Raw genomic sequence first — 15,681 nt, forward strand, 5'->3', positions numbered from 1 at the left:
TGAGTTCAAACCCCCACCATCCAAACACCCACTCTCAGAGAAAGAAACAAACAAGAATCCCTGAAACGGAAGTAGGGCTTGGGCTTGGATTCCTGACTGAAAGACCTGGGTAAACCACTTCCTCACATCTTTAAAATGGGAAGACAACCACCTACCTTGTAGAGAAGTTGAAGGCACCTCATTAATTTAAACGATGTGCCTGGCAAGAACCTAGCTAGCCAACATTGTAGTCAACAATGGTGACTTCTTTTTTTTCATAGTGGGTTTGGTATTGAAAATATTAAAAAAACTGCTTGAAGCTGTATTTCAATAAGGTAGAAGATTTGAGGTGGAGTATAACTTTTGAGGCATAAAGCAAAGGTGGGTATACTGATGAGACTAGATTTTTTGTGAGGCTTGTAAACTGAAGTTAATACTAAAAGGAATTATGGATCTGTTTTGAGCTTCCTCCAGGGCCTGCTTTGAAGAGGATAGCACTTATTTGAAATAAAAGGTTTTCTTTTCTTTTTAAGAAACGTTAATCTTTATTTCTTTATTTAAGGTCTTAAGACCAGACTGTGTGTGGCATATGGGATCTTAGTTCCTGACCAGGGATCAAACCTCCTGCATTAGGAGCTCAGAGTCTTAACCATTGGACCACCAGGGAAAACCTAAAAGGTTTTCTTTTCTTAATGTTATTTTATTTACAAAACAAAACAATCTTTACCCACACTTCTGTGTTTCGTGTCTGCATGTCAGCCTTAAACATAAGCTTTAGGCCAGTGGTTCTCACCTACGGAACTCAGAAATGGGCTCTGTGGGGGTCTTAGTTCTCAGTACTGTGACTATGGCATCAAGAGAATGCTTGAGAAACATAAAGGTCTGCCTTAAAAGGAACAGACCTTCATTTTCATAGTGGTGGGGACTGAAAAGGCCAGGAACCACTACTCTAGGCCGCAGGGGGCTGTCATAAGGGAATTACTCTCCAGCACCTAGCACAGCACCACCTGCAGCTGTGCACCTGTAAATTCTGAGGGGGCGCTATGCTCGGGGGTCAATGTCGCATCTGCTGTGCCTCTCAGGGTAGGACAGCAGCTTCATCACCTAGGTCTAGGGCAGCAGGGGGAGCCTACCCCTCCATCTTGAAGTAATACCAGTGGAGACTGGCAATCTATTACATTGTTCCCATGCATTTATCCCAACGCACTCTCTTCTGAAAGAGCAACTCTCAGGCCCAAGAAAACAGAGCCTCCTTGTTACCTTCACAGGCTGATCCTGGGCTGAATCTGTCTCGCTGCCTTTCTCTTTCTTCTTTTTTTGTTTCTTTTTCTTCTTTTTGGCTCCAGTGTCATTGGCTGGACTCAAACCACTGTAAGACAAAGTAAATACTGATGCAGGTTTTTTAAAAAATCATCTGTTTTGAGCTGCACTGACAAAGAGCTTTCTGTGGAACCAGACCTTTCTTAATCAAGCCTGTGGGCTTCAGAAGCAGACCAGAGAATCCAGGCCCCAGAAGGGGCATTTGGAGAATGCCAACGGACACAGCTCTCCTCTCCACTCCCAGCAAGGAGGGAGAGTGCCCAGGGAGGGAGCCATGTGCAAGGAACAGCCTATTTGTTTGAAAGGACCTCTTCTGTTCTTGCTTCTATTTTATGTGGTTTATTTTCTTTAGTTTTTTGGCTGCGCCAATTGGCTTGAAGGATCCTAGCTCCGTGACCAAGAATGGAACCTGGGCCCTCAGCAGCGAGACAGTGTAGTTCTAACTCCTGGACCACCAGGGAATTCCAATGGTTCCTTTCCTTTAGATTGCCAGGATGCTCGCATCAGAGGTAAATGTAATTATTAACAGGGCATTCATGTTACCAACTCTTCCTTAGAGTCCAAAATTTAAAGGGATGACAGCCCAAAGTGATCTTTTGGAAACTCTTCCTCACTTCCACTTCCCCCATCCCACTGCACTGGGTTCTCTGAGCTGCCCTAGCTGAACCTAAGATACAAGGCGGCTCTGGAAGGGAGGAAGGAGCAAGGAAAAGGGTAGCTTAATGTTGCTGTGATCTGTGTCTAAAATAGTCAAGCGATCATGAGAAATGCCTAAATCAGGCCTGTAGGATAGAGGACAACTGTCAGCCGGCAAAACCCAGCGCTAGGAATCTTGGGAAAACATCAACAATGAACACCCAGCCAGCCCTGCTCAGAAGAGATTCACAGGCAACATGTGTGCGTGTGAACCACAGCAACGGGGATTTCCTCCTGCTGCTTTCCTTCTGCATGACTCACCCAATGAAGGAAGCAAAAACAACTTCTTAGCCATATTTAATCGTTTTCTACAGGCTTTTAAAAAATTGTTCTCTGTATCCTCTCTCCACACTTCTACTGAGACACAAATCACATATTACACTGTGTTTTGCTAACATTTTTTTCATTTATTCGCTCCCAAATGCTTTCTCCCAATTCTTGTTGAGTTTCGGATATTAGTTTTGATTCTGGGTTTCCTTCATTTTACTGATGAATTTTAAGGTTCACTTTGAAGCCTGCTTTTCCTAATCACCATCAAAGTTAAGTTCCTGCCATGTTTTCAGTGATTTTGGCATTGTCAGACTGGGAGTAATGCCGGACTCTCACGCTGCCATTCTCTCTGGAAATGTTCCATTAAATAAGGTAAAAAAAAGGCCTTCTCTGGTGGCTCAGTGGTAATGAGTCCACCTGCCAATGCAAGACAGACAGATTCAGTCCCTGGTCCAGGAAGATCCCACATGCCTTGGAGCAACAAAGCCCGTGCACCACAACTACCGAGCCTGTGCTCTGGAGTCTCAGGAGCCACAACTATTGAGCCCACCTGCTGCAAACACTGAAGTCCCGGTACTCTAGAGCCCGTGCTCTGCAACAAGAGAAGTCACTGCAATGAGAAGCCGGCACACCATGTCTACAGAGCAAGCCCCCGCTTGCTAGAGAAAAGTCCGAACAGCAACGAAGACCCAGCACAGCCAAAAAAGAGAATTTTTTTTTTTTAAAGAAAGTCAAAATTAGGAGTCCAATCAAAGGGTACCGTAAACCCTAATCTGCAGATCAGCTAAGTGCAGGGTATTGTTTTTGCTGTATAGGCTAGATAACCAATTTTCAAAGAATTAAAATAGTATAAAATACATTTTACATACCATTGTGGTAAGTACTATTTAAGCTTTATTTTATAATTCAGAAAGGCTTCATGGTCTTAAAGTGCCTGCAAGTTGTTATGAATATTAACTCTCATCTCCTAGTACGTGAGGTAGGGAGCAGGCAATGTGCTGCCATTTCCTGTTGCAGAATGTCTTCAGATTACTGTCTTCCTTGTCCTGGCTGGCGGACAAGGCAATGGCACCCCACTCCAGTACTCTTGCCTGGAAAATCCCATGGGTGGAGGAGCCTGGTGGGCTGCAGTCCATGGGGTCGCAAAGAGTCGGACACGACTGAGCGACTTCACTTTCACTTTTCACTTTCATGCATTGGAGAAAGAAATGGCAACCCACTCCAGTGTTCTTGCCTGGAGAATCCCAAGGATGGCGGAGCCTGGCGGGCTGCCATCTATGGGGTCGCACAGAGTGAGACATGAGTGAAGCAACTTAGCAGCAGCAGCAGCAGTCCTGGCTGGAAGCACTCCCATCCACACTTCATGACCTTACACTTGGACTAAAGGAATCCCCAGCCTTTCCTGGATCTCCTTGACTCACAACTGCTCTGCCTTATCCTAAACTCTGCATGGCAGTGGGACTCGCCAATGTGAAAATGGCTTTCCACGTGTCCCTCTCATGCTTGAAAGTCTACGGTGACGGCGGCTTCTAACTCTAGAAGGTATCCGACCCAGCTTTCCCCTTGGCCCCTCACATTCAGTCCCCATCTAGCTCATCCACCCTCACCACCCCTGCTCTGGAGTAAGTGTGCCTGCACCCATGGGGCCAGGCCTCTCATCAGGCCCCTGGTGCAGAAAGACTGAAATCAGAGAGATCACGTCAAGGCTGGAGGTTACTTTACTCCCAGCATAAGGTCATGAAGTGCAGATGCAAATGCACTTCCTAGGTATCATATCAGTGGGACCCAGAAGGCACAACACAGAAGGAAAACCGATAACACTGAGGGCGGAATAAGGCAAACTCCCTAAAACTAGAAGCTCAGCAGAACCCCCAAGGCCATGGCAAAGAACAGGAACTTTGAAGCCATTTATAAACTGAAGATAAAAGTTTTTCTCTTATTATCTCAACTTTGATATCTTGCACAGGCCTGTTTGCAGTCTATGACAACTCTACTGTGGTTTGCTGATTCCAGAGACATTCTCACTTCAGTCTCAGGATTATAAGGTTTAAAAGCTGGTTGATGGCAGGAGACAAAGCAGGGTTCCATTGCTGATACAGTTTATAAGTCCCTACTCATTTCAGCTTATGGGAGGAATTCTCTGGTCCCTGTAAGTGAATTACAGTAAGAATTGTTTTTTATGGGAAAAAAGCATCAAAAAGGTTAAAGTGAAGAACTGCTGCATATTAACCAGCTGGACACTTACTAAACACAATTTCACATAAGGAAAATAGAAGAAATTACTTCCTCCAACTGTAGACATCTTTTCATGTGGGCGAAATCCCTAAAAAGTTCCCTTCCTGCCTTTGTTCTTGCGGTTCAGTGGAAGCAGCCATCTCTTCACAGACCCCATTTCTGGGGAAGGACCTTGGGCTGAACTCTCGTTCTGTTTTATGCGTTACTAATACAAGTGTCTGGCAAAGTCCAAGACCTAAACTCAGACTGGAGAGCTCATTTCATTTTCCTTGTATTGGCTTGAATCTGCACATGTAGTTACTGAGCAACGATCCTGTCTCAACCTGTACATGAAGAACACGGAGAGGAGACGCTTGAAGAACAAAGGGAAGTTTCAAAGAAAAGTCAGTCACTGAGCGACCAGGTACTGAGCCACCTTCATAAGAACATCATGAGCTCATCACGGTCTCTCAGTTAACAAGTCAAACAGGAAGACAAATGACTCAGAGAAGAGACTTCCAAGGAGCCCAGGAGGGTTAGCTTTCTAGGTGATTATAATAACTTTAATTATCCGTAAGAAACCAAACCAAGCTCAGAGGCCTTGAGAGTAGGTCTTAGGAAATATTAAGGGTAGCTTCTTAGGAAGCCAACACCATTTCACAGAAGGATGGGCTCAATTCGGATTTAGGAAGAACGAAACCAAAGGACCCCATGGAAGCAAGGCTGGTCCTCCTCAAAAGAATTTGGCTTCATTTTTAAAGGGACCTGAGTCCATCCCCACTGGGTGGGTATCCCTGGGCATGCTGGGACTCTGCAAATGAAAACAAAAAATCTCTCAGAGATCTTACTAAACCTGTCAGTCACCCTAACATACTTCAAAGGGATGGGCCAGCGCCTTGGAATATGGCAAATCAAAGTCTACCTTTGGTTCATTTGGTTCCAAAATAATAAGCAGAGAATTAGTGAAACTTGCCAGCTCTTTTTTTTTTGGAGAAGGGGCTGTTTGCCTGCAATGGAAAAGGAGACAAGAATTCACATAAAAATTTTGGAATGTACATTCTAAAGTAAAGCTGACCAACTCATTAACGACCAACCTAGCAAGTATGGGATGAATGAACAGAATGACAAAACCAGGAACAAGGAAGAAAAGCGATCATGAAATGTCATTTTTAAAGGAAGGTCAAAATATTCTAAGTTCAAACAAGTAAGAAATCCTATGGATGCTCTGGAAGAAAGTCAGGGCTGGGGGAGGAGATGGAAAAGGAACCTCAGTACTTATTTCTAGAAGCAGAACACAGCATCAGAGTGTGAGCGTGGTGGGAGGGAAGGGCAAGCTGACAAGAACAGCTCTAAACAGGAGCAGGGTGGGTCCACGACTTGGGCCTCCTCTTAATCCTGCTGATGCCAAAGTCCACTCAAAGGCGCGGGGCTGTGGGACAGAAAGCTGTTATCATGGAAGCTAAACCACCGGGGCTGGAAGGAGCTCTCAGGGCCATCTGGCTTAACCTGTTGTTTACAGAAGAGGAAACCAAGGCCCAGGGACGTGAGGCATCAACGAACTGACTGGAACCCAGGGACAAGTCACCAATCTAAGGACCTGGCTCACTCCACTCCCAAACACTAAAGTCTCATTCCCTGTGAGAATTTCTCTGAGAACCTTCAAAAGCCCTAAAACAAATTTCTGTGTGACAGATGAGCAGATACTAAAGGCAAGGAGAGTGAGCCGCGTTTTACCCAGGAAGCCTCCCCTGGATACTCCAGCTCGCGTGCTCCTTGAGGCCTGTCTCTTTTATGGTTATGATCTCCCGTACAATTTAATACTTTACATATAATAATGGGTTGCTGCCTGGCTTCCTAATGAGATAAAAAAAATTTTCCTGAGTCTAGGGACCCCATCTTACACAGCTGTTTCTCACAGCATCCCTAGTTATGCTGAGCACACAACTGAGAGTTCACCAAATACGTGCTTGACTGATGCTTTCCAGGCGTAATAGACCAAAATAAAACCCTGAGAAGCTACAGCCCAAAAGAGGGGCAACAAAACATCTTCAGCAATATTTCCAGAGGACAGCTGCACCAATGTTCTAAGAGAGTGGTATCGATGCGGGGCTCTTTTGAGCCACTGTTTGAGATTTTAAATGATCAAATTTCTCATCCAATTTTCAACTCTCTTATTGTCTCCTCCCTCCTTAGGACCTGTTCTATTCCTACAAGTTAAAACAAAAAAGCTCCATTTCAACCATTTCCAATGGTTCCAATGTCTGAAACACAGACCATGGGTTTAGGTTTGATTATAGATCAAAAGAAAAAAAAAAAGAGTTCAGAAAAGGAAACTCACAACTTTCGGTTACCTGTTTTCCACCTCCTAGAAGTAGAATTAAGCTGGAAGTTAATTTTTTAGGCTCAAATTCAAAATCTCCGTAGAAACTTACTAAATAAATAACTAGCCTCCAAACATCCTTTTGATGCCACTTGTAGACATCAGGAAATTCTTCTGCAAGTCAATTTTTTTTTCTTTCTATTTTTTGGCCACACAGCAGCTTGCAGGACCTTAGTTCCCCTACCAGGGATTATACTCAGGGCCACAGCTGTGAAACCGCTGAGTCCTAACCACTGGACTCCCAGGAAACTCCCCTGCTGCAAATCAATTTACTCCTGAGGTGTGATTCACCAGAGAGCCTATTGGTCGCATATCCAGAAGACCCAAACCCAGGTGAGCGCGGTGGTGTTCACAAGGGGCACAGGTGAGACCACGTGGTGCGGCTCAGCACAGCTGCCGATCCCTGAACTACTGAGGCTGCAGAATCACTTAATGCCATCCCCCGAACTTTGCAAGCTCCCACCGTCAGTCACTCACAAAAAACTGCCTTTGAGTCCTAAGAGATCGTAAAAATAAAAACTTTTTACTACTGCCATCAAGATGCCCAGGAGGCCTGTGAAAAGATCAGCAGGATGGGAAAGGATTACCAAAGATTGTTTTTACTGCCACTCTCTGCCCTCCCTGGGTTAGCCAGAGTTTTGGGGGTGAACCAGCCAATCCTGCCATGAAGGAAAGCTGCTTTTTTCAGGGGTCACAAGAGCCCTGATACATTAAGTAGTTCGAAATGGGAATGAGATGGAAATGTAAATTCTATATACTCTGGGTTGGTTTGGTGAGCTAGACTGTAACCTGGCAACTCCAAGGTCAAATCAGATGCAGTTCAGAGACCATTTTCAGTAATTTTCTGAGTAGGGACTCAATGCTGGCAGCAATTTCACACATTGGAATGAACTCTGAAAAAGATACCAGTCTATCAAGGACAATTTAAAGGAGCCAGCCACCTCCATCACCCACTGGTTCCCTAGTTTGGGAAAGTCCATGGGTTACTGAACACATTCAAAGACAGAAAGCACACTGCTGCAGAGTCGGAGGAAGGAGTCAATGCAAGTAAGGAAAAGAAATCCAGCAAGTTCAGAATGGATCCTCCTGGGTGTCATAGGGAGAGGTGGATTGGCAAATCCCAAGCCTCATTACAAAAGCTAAATCAGTCTTTATTAGTTAAGTCTACACGAGATAATCCACGTAAAGGGCTTTAGCACAGGGTTCCGCACACAGTCACATTAGCAATAGACAACATTTATTGACCACTTAACAATAGTGAAGCCTCCTTAGCTATCTCTCTCAGATAGCAGCAGAGGAAAAAAAATCTGCAGCAAGTACTGACCCTGTTAAAGAATATTAGTTTTGTTTTTGCTTTGGTGCTTTTAACAGAAAACACCATACTTTATGGGCCTTACATGCAACTGTCACAAGAGTGCCTTGTCCTTGGGGAGCTGGAAGAGAGGCTTGTAGGGCAGAGATTTCAGACAAAAGGTTAGAGAGGAAGAGCTGAAGCAGCACCCTCCTAAAGTTACTGAAACTGTGGTCCCCAAATTTATGGACTCTGCAGGGAAAGGGTTAAGGGCAGACTTAGTAAAGCTGGGACATTTTAGAGTGAGCACATTAGTTAAACAATGTGAAAAATCAGCAAAACTGCTTTGCCAGGAGCAGCAGCCTCCCAGAAATAGGCTCTCATTTACTTTTCATTTCTTCTGCTTTCCAGTCTTTTCTCTTTGAAGCAGCTCTTGATTAGTTTCCTTTTAATTGCCACTTAATTGGGAAATAAAATTAGAACACTTATTTGATATCAGTGATGAGGCTTCTCTTTTCATTTCTGCTTTGATCTAGTTTTGAAGAACCAAAAGCTGAAGGGAGAAATTAAGAAAAAGGAACTAAAAAGATTTCTTTCTTCTAAGGACCAGATACAGCTATAAGCCATCAAATAAATGTGGAAAGAGCCACTCTTGGAAAAGCTGAAGAATAAAACAGAAGCAAGTAAGGATAGCTTTATGGAATTCCATTCAAAAAGACCTTTCTTCTCTCTTAAGTTTCTTCATAAGGAATAATATCGCATCATCAGGAAGAAAAACTTTTAAGAACCTATTTTAACCTGTCCCCATGGAGTAAGAGAACAGAATGGGAAACAGACATCCCTGATCAAAGTCTTGACCAATGACTTCTCAGCATCTCAGTGGTATTAACAACATTGCAAAATAAATTCCAACAGAATGTTGACAGCAAAACAGTGTAAAAATTCTCTCCCATTCCAAAGCATCCAAAAAACGTTATCTCACTATGAACATCTACTGCCAGCTGATAAGGTTTATTCTTCAGCGATAAATCTCTCACTAAAAACAAGCAAGCAAATTAAATCCTATAGATGAATCATGACCCGCAGAGGGATGTAGTATAAAGATTATTTTAGCCTGACTCTCCACTCAATTAACTGCTCAAGGTAACTTATGCCAGGTAACTGGGGAGGCTGGGCTGGGGGGAATGCTACCCTCCTTTCTTTCCTCAGTTGAGTGGATTTTTTAAAAAACAGAAAAACTGTAGAGATACACACACACTCACATGCACACATCTATACTATAGATGTATGCTTGTGAACATGTGTGTGCTTTTATGTATACATGAAACTTATACCCACCAAATGTTTAATTCTGGAAGAAAAAAACTCAGGACTAGAAAAATCAAGAACTAAAATACATAAAGGGACGTAAGAACCAGCACCAATGCACTTCCTATTGTTCCAGTGCATGAACGCAGCTCATTTCATCAGTGTAAAGCACTGAGCCCATCTTGAGCCCATCCTGAAAGAAAGGCCCAAGGAACAAGGGTTTGTTTTGAACTATCATTAACTTTTATTGCAGTGGAGCAGGCGATGGCACCCCACTCCAGTACTCTTGCCTGGAAAATCCCATGGACTGAGGAGCCTGGTAAGCTGCAGTCCATGGGGTCTCGAAGAGTCGGACACGACTGAGCAACTTCACTTTCACTTTAACTTTTATTGCATATTGTCTGTTAGAACTGTTAGCATCAAAAGGAGATATTTTGATTCTTCGACCACTTTGAACACATTTAAAATAATATTAAGTAAAGACAAGCAACATTTCAAGAAGCCAAAAAACCGTGGAAAACTTCCCTGACAAAACTGTTGGATCCTTGATTTCTGTGGGTATTCCACAGTAACTATAGGAGAAGGCAATGGCACCCCACTGCAGTACTCTTGCCTGGAAAATCCCATGGGCAGAGGAGCCTGGTAGGCTGCAGTCCATGGGGTCCCTAAGAGTCGGACACGACTGAGCAACTTCACTTTCACTTTTCGCTTTCATGCATTGGAGAAGGAAATGGCAACCCACTCCAGTGTTCTTGTCTGGAGAATCCCAGGGACGGGGGAGCCTGGTGGGCTGCCGTCTATGGGGTCGCCCAGAGTCGGACATGACTGAAGTGACTTAGCAGCAGCAGCATAGTAAGGCTTATGAGACTTACTTGGGGAAAATTAAGTGTACATGTGAGAAAAATCTGATATCTTTCTCCTCAGTGAGGAGAAAGGAAGCTGCACTAACACCAGGCTACAAATTTTTAACATGTCATTCATTCATCCAGCAAATACTCATGAATACACACTGCTGCTGCTGCTAAGTCGCTTCAGTCGTGTCCGACTCTGTGCGACCCCATAGACGGCAGCACTAACTGCCAGCTATCTCAGACAGGATTCCTGTTCTGAAACTCTTCATGGTCAGGTAAGACAAGGACTGGATACAAATGTTACTTAACTACTGTCATGATAAAAGCTACAAAAAATACAGTATGTGATGGGGTAAGGGGGAGGGGGTTGGGGGGAAGACAGGGCAGATCTGAAGAAATAGAAGGGGGAAGGCTGCTTCAGATGTTACCTCATGTAGTCTCAACAACTGGAGGTTAAGTAACTTTCCCAAGGACACAGGACTATTAAGTGTCAAAACCAGGCTTTGAACACAGGTTTGAATGCTTCCAAAGTCTATGCTTTTCCCATTGTACTACATAGCTTCTCCCCAAAATCATTTCCTCTGACAATTAATGGAGAAAATGTCAAGTCTATTCAGATTCCAAGTGCCAGAACTAGACTCTGCCCTTCAGGCTGGGTCCTCTGTTTCTCACCTGGACCTCCAAGCTCACTCACACAGATCTCTAGATTTGGGATACTAATCAACTTAATTTGTTCACCTAGCCCATAACCATGCACTTCCGAAGAGTTTTTTAAGGTTACTACTTCGTTGTACTCTAAATAAAACACAGAACTTTTTGCCAAACAGTCCTGTAAAGTGATTCATAGATTATAGGCAACAAAACCAACTAACAAGCTACAGACACTGGTCAGGGCAACAGTTTAGCATTGAAAACTAAAAGCAACTACACACACAGCAAAGATGAAGTGGTACTTTCACTTCTGAAACGAATCTCGAATTTAACAATGCTCACATGTGGTTGGGGTCTCTATTCAGAAGGGCCACTTTCCCTCCTTCCTGTTCCTAGTTCCTCTTTTTCAGTTCTTCCTTTTTCAGGAATCTAGAGGTTTTTATTACATTAGATCTGTGTGCAAAAGAACACAGTCCTATAAAAACCAAATCTGACAAGCTTCCTTTTCCCCTACATCTTCTTGTGGTTTTAAAGCTATCTGAAGAACATAAAGCTAGATCTTTTAACCTAAGCATTCATCACAAGCCACTTATAAGCCATTTAAATAATCCTTTGTTCTCCTATCACCTCAAGGTAACAGAATCTCTCTTTAAAGTTTATCCAAAGACCTCAACCTTCCACTTTTACCTCCAGGGCTACCACCAACCGATTGATTCAGAAAAGGACAAGATGGCTACGAAAATCAGACCATCAAAGGCTCAGCCAAAGTTTTACATCCAAGAGTCTCTCATGACTTTCCGTTAGGAAACATACATATAGATAAGGAGAGTGAGCCTCTGCGCCAGCCACTGTAACAATGTGAGGAAAAAGAAATGATCGGGTGTGGCTTAAATTTGGAAGCTCAACACTCAAAACGTTTGACGCGCTCCTTCTACCCGAGGAATAGTTAATCGGAAGCAAGACCCTAAAGTACAGGAGACGAAGTATTAAACCACTTCCCAACTGTCCAAGGAAGCACCATCACTCAATTTCTTGAAGTTCGAAGCTACTTCGCAAAGTTAATAGAGCAAAGATACTGAAAGACCTAATTGTATATTGCTCGGGAAACTTATGGATCATTTGGAGCAGCGGACACCATATACATCAAAATATTATCATACAGTAATTACATAGGGTTTATAAGGTGAGTTTATATCTTGGGATTCTCTAGTAGTGATATTTTTACAACATAATTATGGTTGGTATAGCCTGATGAATTTCCTCCTTGAAGGCGAACTGCAGTGAAACGTTTTATTATTCGTTTACTGCTAATCACGTTGTTCACACACCACCACTGTAAGTAACATTCCTTTTGAACTGTACTGTTAGGTTGACCTGTGTTGTGCCATCGAAGGCCATCGTCCAACATGTTCTTTTCCCCGGAAGCGCATGAGCCACAAGACGGGAACATTACACAGAACTTTTATATAATAAAAGTATTGAATGTCTCTGGGCCTTAACAAACTGAGCACCCACCCCCGATAAATGACAAAGACAGCAACCAATCGCCAGACAGGATACCAATATCTCAGCCAATAGGAATGTGGGGGTAGGGCTACACTAAGCTCCCGGTGACTTCCCCGCACCCCAGAGACCCAGGTTGTGGCGGACTGGATGGGAATTGGACTCCGAGGATCTCATTACCCCCGGTTGTAGCTGTTGTCCTCCTCGTTCTCGCAATCGCTGCAGTGCTCATGGCCGTTTCCATTCCCTTCCATCATCTGGGGCAGCGGAGGTGCCGGCGGCTTCACTGCTGTATCACTCTCGTCCGCCATCTTGAGTTGCGAGAGCCGGCCTCCGCGCCTCGCTACATGGGGGGCTCCTATTGGACAAGGGGAACTTGCGCGATATTCTGGGTTTTGTAGTTTTTGTGGCGAAAGTAGCCGTAGCTAGGAGCAGGTTATTCCCGGGAAACCGGAACAAGATGGACTACAATACCCAGAAATCTAGAGAGGAGGCAGTCGTGGGTGGGGAGCCAGCACTATCCGGAAGTTCTGGGAGCTCGGCCGCGCGGGAGGAATGAAGGGCCCGGGGTTGTCGAGGCCCACGCTCCGCCACCCGGGCGGTCGCTTCGCATGCTGGGAGTTGTAGTTCGATGCAGTTTAGGGTTTTGGGCGTGGGCTCCAAAATCCTAGATTTGACCTCTGCCGGCTCTGAGCCGTTATTGGCTGCCGTTAAGGACCGTTACCATTCTCAGGTAAGTAAGAGGCCTTGAGGCCTGCGGCTGCGACCCACTGGAAGCCCAAATGCATAGGATTTTCTTGGAGTGCCCTTCTGCAAGAAGCCAGGTTGGCTGGCTCCTGGCCGCCTTTACTCGCTCAGGATTCTGGGTGGCCCGTGGTCGTTGGTAGATCGAGGCCTCATGAAAGGCGGTGGATTGTGATGTGCGGAGCATTGGTCCTGACCAATGACATCTGACTGCTCTGTCAGGCCTTAGCCCTTCTTGGCCTGAAGCTCTTCCCCACACAGAGTCCCTTTCATTCTCCGCAGCAGCCCTCCACAATTACTCAATTACTTACTGCCATCTTCTCAACAAGTCTAGAAGGTGGGCACTACTCCCGTTTTTCACAGACAAGAAACTTGGACCCAAAACTGGTGGGTAAATTGGACAATCTAATAGCTAAGTGGCGGGGGTGGAGTGGGGGGGAGGCGAGAAGTATACGCATATGGATATGACTTAAACTCTTCCAAATTCTTTACCACTAAAGTCCCAATACCTCATACATCTACCCAAGTAAATCAGTTATTAGAAGGTAATTTTGACATCTTAAGCTATTTTTAGCCTTGACTGAATGCTCCAGTCCTTTGGGTCTCACCCCTGTGGTTGAGTAATCACACCGGAGTGTTGAGGCAGAGCCCAAAGACATGCTTACCATTCCTAGAGATTTTCCATTCAGCTTGGGTTATGTGGGTGTTGAGGGAAGGACAAGTTCTTATCAGAGAGCTGCATGAAATGATCCAGCCAAAAAGGGAAATGATCTTGCCTTTGGGATACTCTCAGAGTGGGAAGAGGAATAGAGTGAGAAGAAGTATTTCCCTTCTGACTCAGGGAAGCAAAACAAAAGAGAGCTAAATATAGTCAATGCTTGATCTTATACCAGTGGCAAGAGCAGAAGTGTTAATAATATTATCCGAAGTAGCAGGTAACCCACAATCATTTATATTTGACTTTGGAAGGCAAAGACTCCTGCTCAGCCTGAAAACTGTTACCCTTTCTTGTCTCTCTGGGGCCAAGACTGTGGTCAGCAGGATGCTTTATATGCAATGCAGGCAAAAGGAGGCGGTCAGAGAAGATAATAAAGCCTTACATGTGTTAGATGGATTTAACTTTTCTAAGTATTTCAGTTATAATAGCTCATGTGGCTTTGTGAAGGAGGCTTGAAGAAAACTGTGCTTGGAAAAATTAAAAAAAAAAAAAAAAACAGCGATACCTAGTTGCAGACCTCGGACCAGAACTCATTTCTGGTATTCTAATTCCCAGCCCTGTATTTTCTTTTCCTACAGATTTGCGGAGGCTGAATGAAGGCTAATGAAATGGAGCTCATGAAGAGTGATTATGGAGGATGATGGTGCTGGTGTCTGGCCCCTTGCCATTCTTGCAATCTAAAGCTTAAGTAAGACACCCTGCATGGTATTTTACTGCAAACCAAGCAGTTTTGGCTCAGTGGAGAGCTTTTCTGGTAGATAGGCAAGCAATGTGACTAAGGTGACCAAGCTCAGAATGCAAGTATGAGTCCAAGGTTCTGGAATCCAAGTTAGAATCTTCTAAAATCTTAGATTTCGTAGGATTCCTGATTTCTCTATAGTAAAAATTTAAATTTTTACGTTTTTTAAAAAAAATTAAAAAAAAAAAAAATTGAGTATATGTGACACTTCGTTTGTTTTTTTCTTTTTTTCGGCCATGCCACGTGGTGGCTTATAGACTCCTAGTTCCCCAGCCAGGGACTGAACCTAACCCTGGCAGTGAAAGCACCAAGTCCTAACCTCTGGACCACCAGGGAATTCTCAACACCTTTTTAAAAACTTTATGTTTATTATTTTATTTAAGAAATATCTTTTTTTTTTTTTTATTTATTTGGTTGTACTGGCTCTTAGTTGAAGCATGTGGGATCTAGTTCCCTGACCAGGGATCAAACCCAGTCCCCCTGCATTGGGAGTGCTGAGTCTTAGCCACTGGAGCACGAGAGAAGTCCCCAACACCTTTTTTTTTTTAATGTCCATTTAATGACTGAATTTTGCCACATGTGACTTCAATGCCTGAGCTTACTTGAATGTCTAAGTAACTAAGCCTGTGTGCCACAACTACTGAAGCCTGAGCGGTCTAGAACCTGTGCTCTGCAACAAGAGAAGCCACTGCAGTGAGAAGCCTGAGCTCTGCAACAAAGACCTAGCACAGCCAAAAATAAATAATTTTAAAAATGAAAAAAAAAAAGCATATAATCCTGTGTAATTCTAGATAGTTTTTACATATTTTTCAATTAAGTCTTGTTCCTTTTTTTCTTTGGTCCCAGCTTTCTGAGCTCCTCAACACACTTCAGTGGCACAGTTTTCCCATCTAGCTCGGCTGGCTCTTCCTACCCACCCATTCTGGCAAGAGCCTCATACAAGTGAGCAAGGTACAGCAGGCCCCAAAGGATAGCTGAAGGATGTGCCTGTAAACCTCTGCAGATTCTGGAATTTAC

General features: G+C 44.0%; 2 protein-coding genes across 5 annotated transcripts in view; one reads left to right on the forward strand and one right to left on the reverse strand.

The window, feature by feature from the left end:
* The window catches only part of NMT1 (N-myristoyltransferase 1), a 34,233-nt gene extending 20,897 nt beyond the window's left edge, over positions 1-13,336 (reverse strand). The window contains exons 1-2 of one of the 2 annotated variants that reach the window (XM_086357243.1): positions 12,644-13,336; positions 1,240-1,348 (exon numbers count right to left, since the gene is read on the reverse strand). In XM_086357243.1, coding sequence (XP_086213369.1) covers positions 1,240-1,348; positions 12,644-12,774 — 240 coding nt within the window. In that variant the 5' untranslated portion in view covers positions 12,775-13,336. The remainder of the gene's footprint in view (positions 1-1,239; positions 1,349-12,643) is intronic. The other variant, XM_086357244.1, reaches the window with a different exon arrangement.
* The window catches only part of DCAKD (dephospho-CoA kinase domain containing), a 28,086-nt gene continuing 25,460 nt past the window's right edge, over positions 13,056-15,681 (forward strand). For 2 of the 3 annotated variants that reach the window (XR_015147524.1, XM_086357283.1), the window contains exons 1-2: positions 13,056-13,196; positions 14,504-14,613. The gene's annotated coding sequence lies outside the window, so the exon portion shown is untranslated. Of the gene's footprint in view, positions 13,197-13,453; positions 13,595-14,503; positions 14,614-15,681 lie in introns of those variants that run through there. The other variant, XM_086357284.1, reaches the window with a different exon arrangement.

Source organism: Bos grunniens, chromosome 19 (assembly GCF_055505025.1).
Source record: "Bos grunniens cultivar Pamir isolate PY7600 chromosome 19, Bosgru_T2T1.0, whole genome shotgun sequence".
Lineage (NCBI taxonomy): Eukaryota > Metazoa > Chordata > Mammalia > Artiodactyla > Bovidae > Bos > Bos grunniens.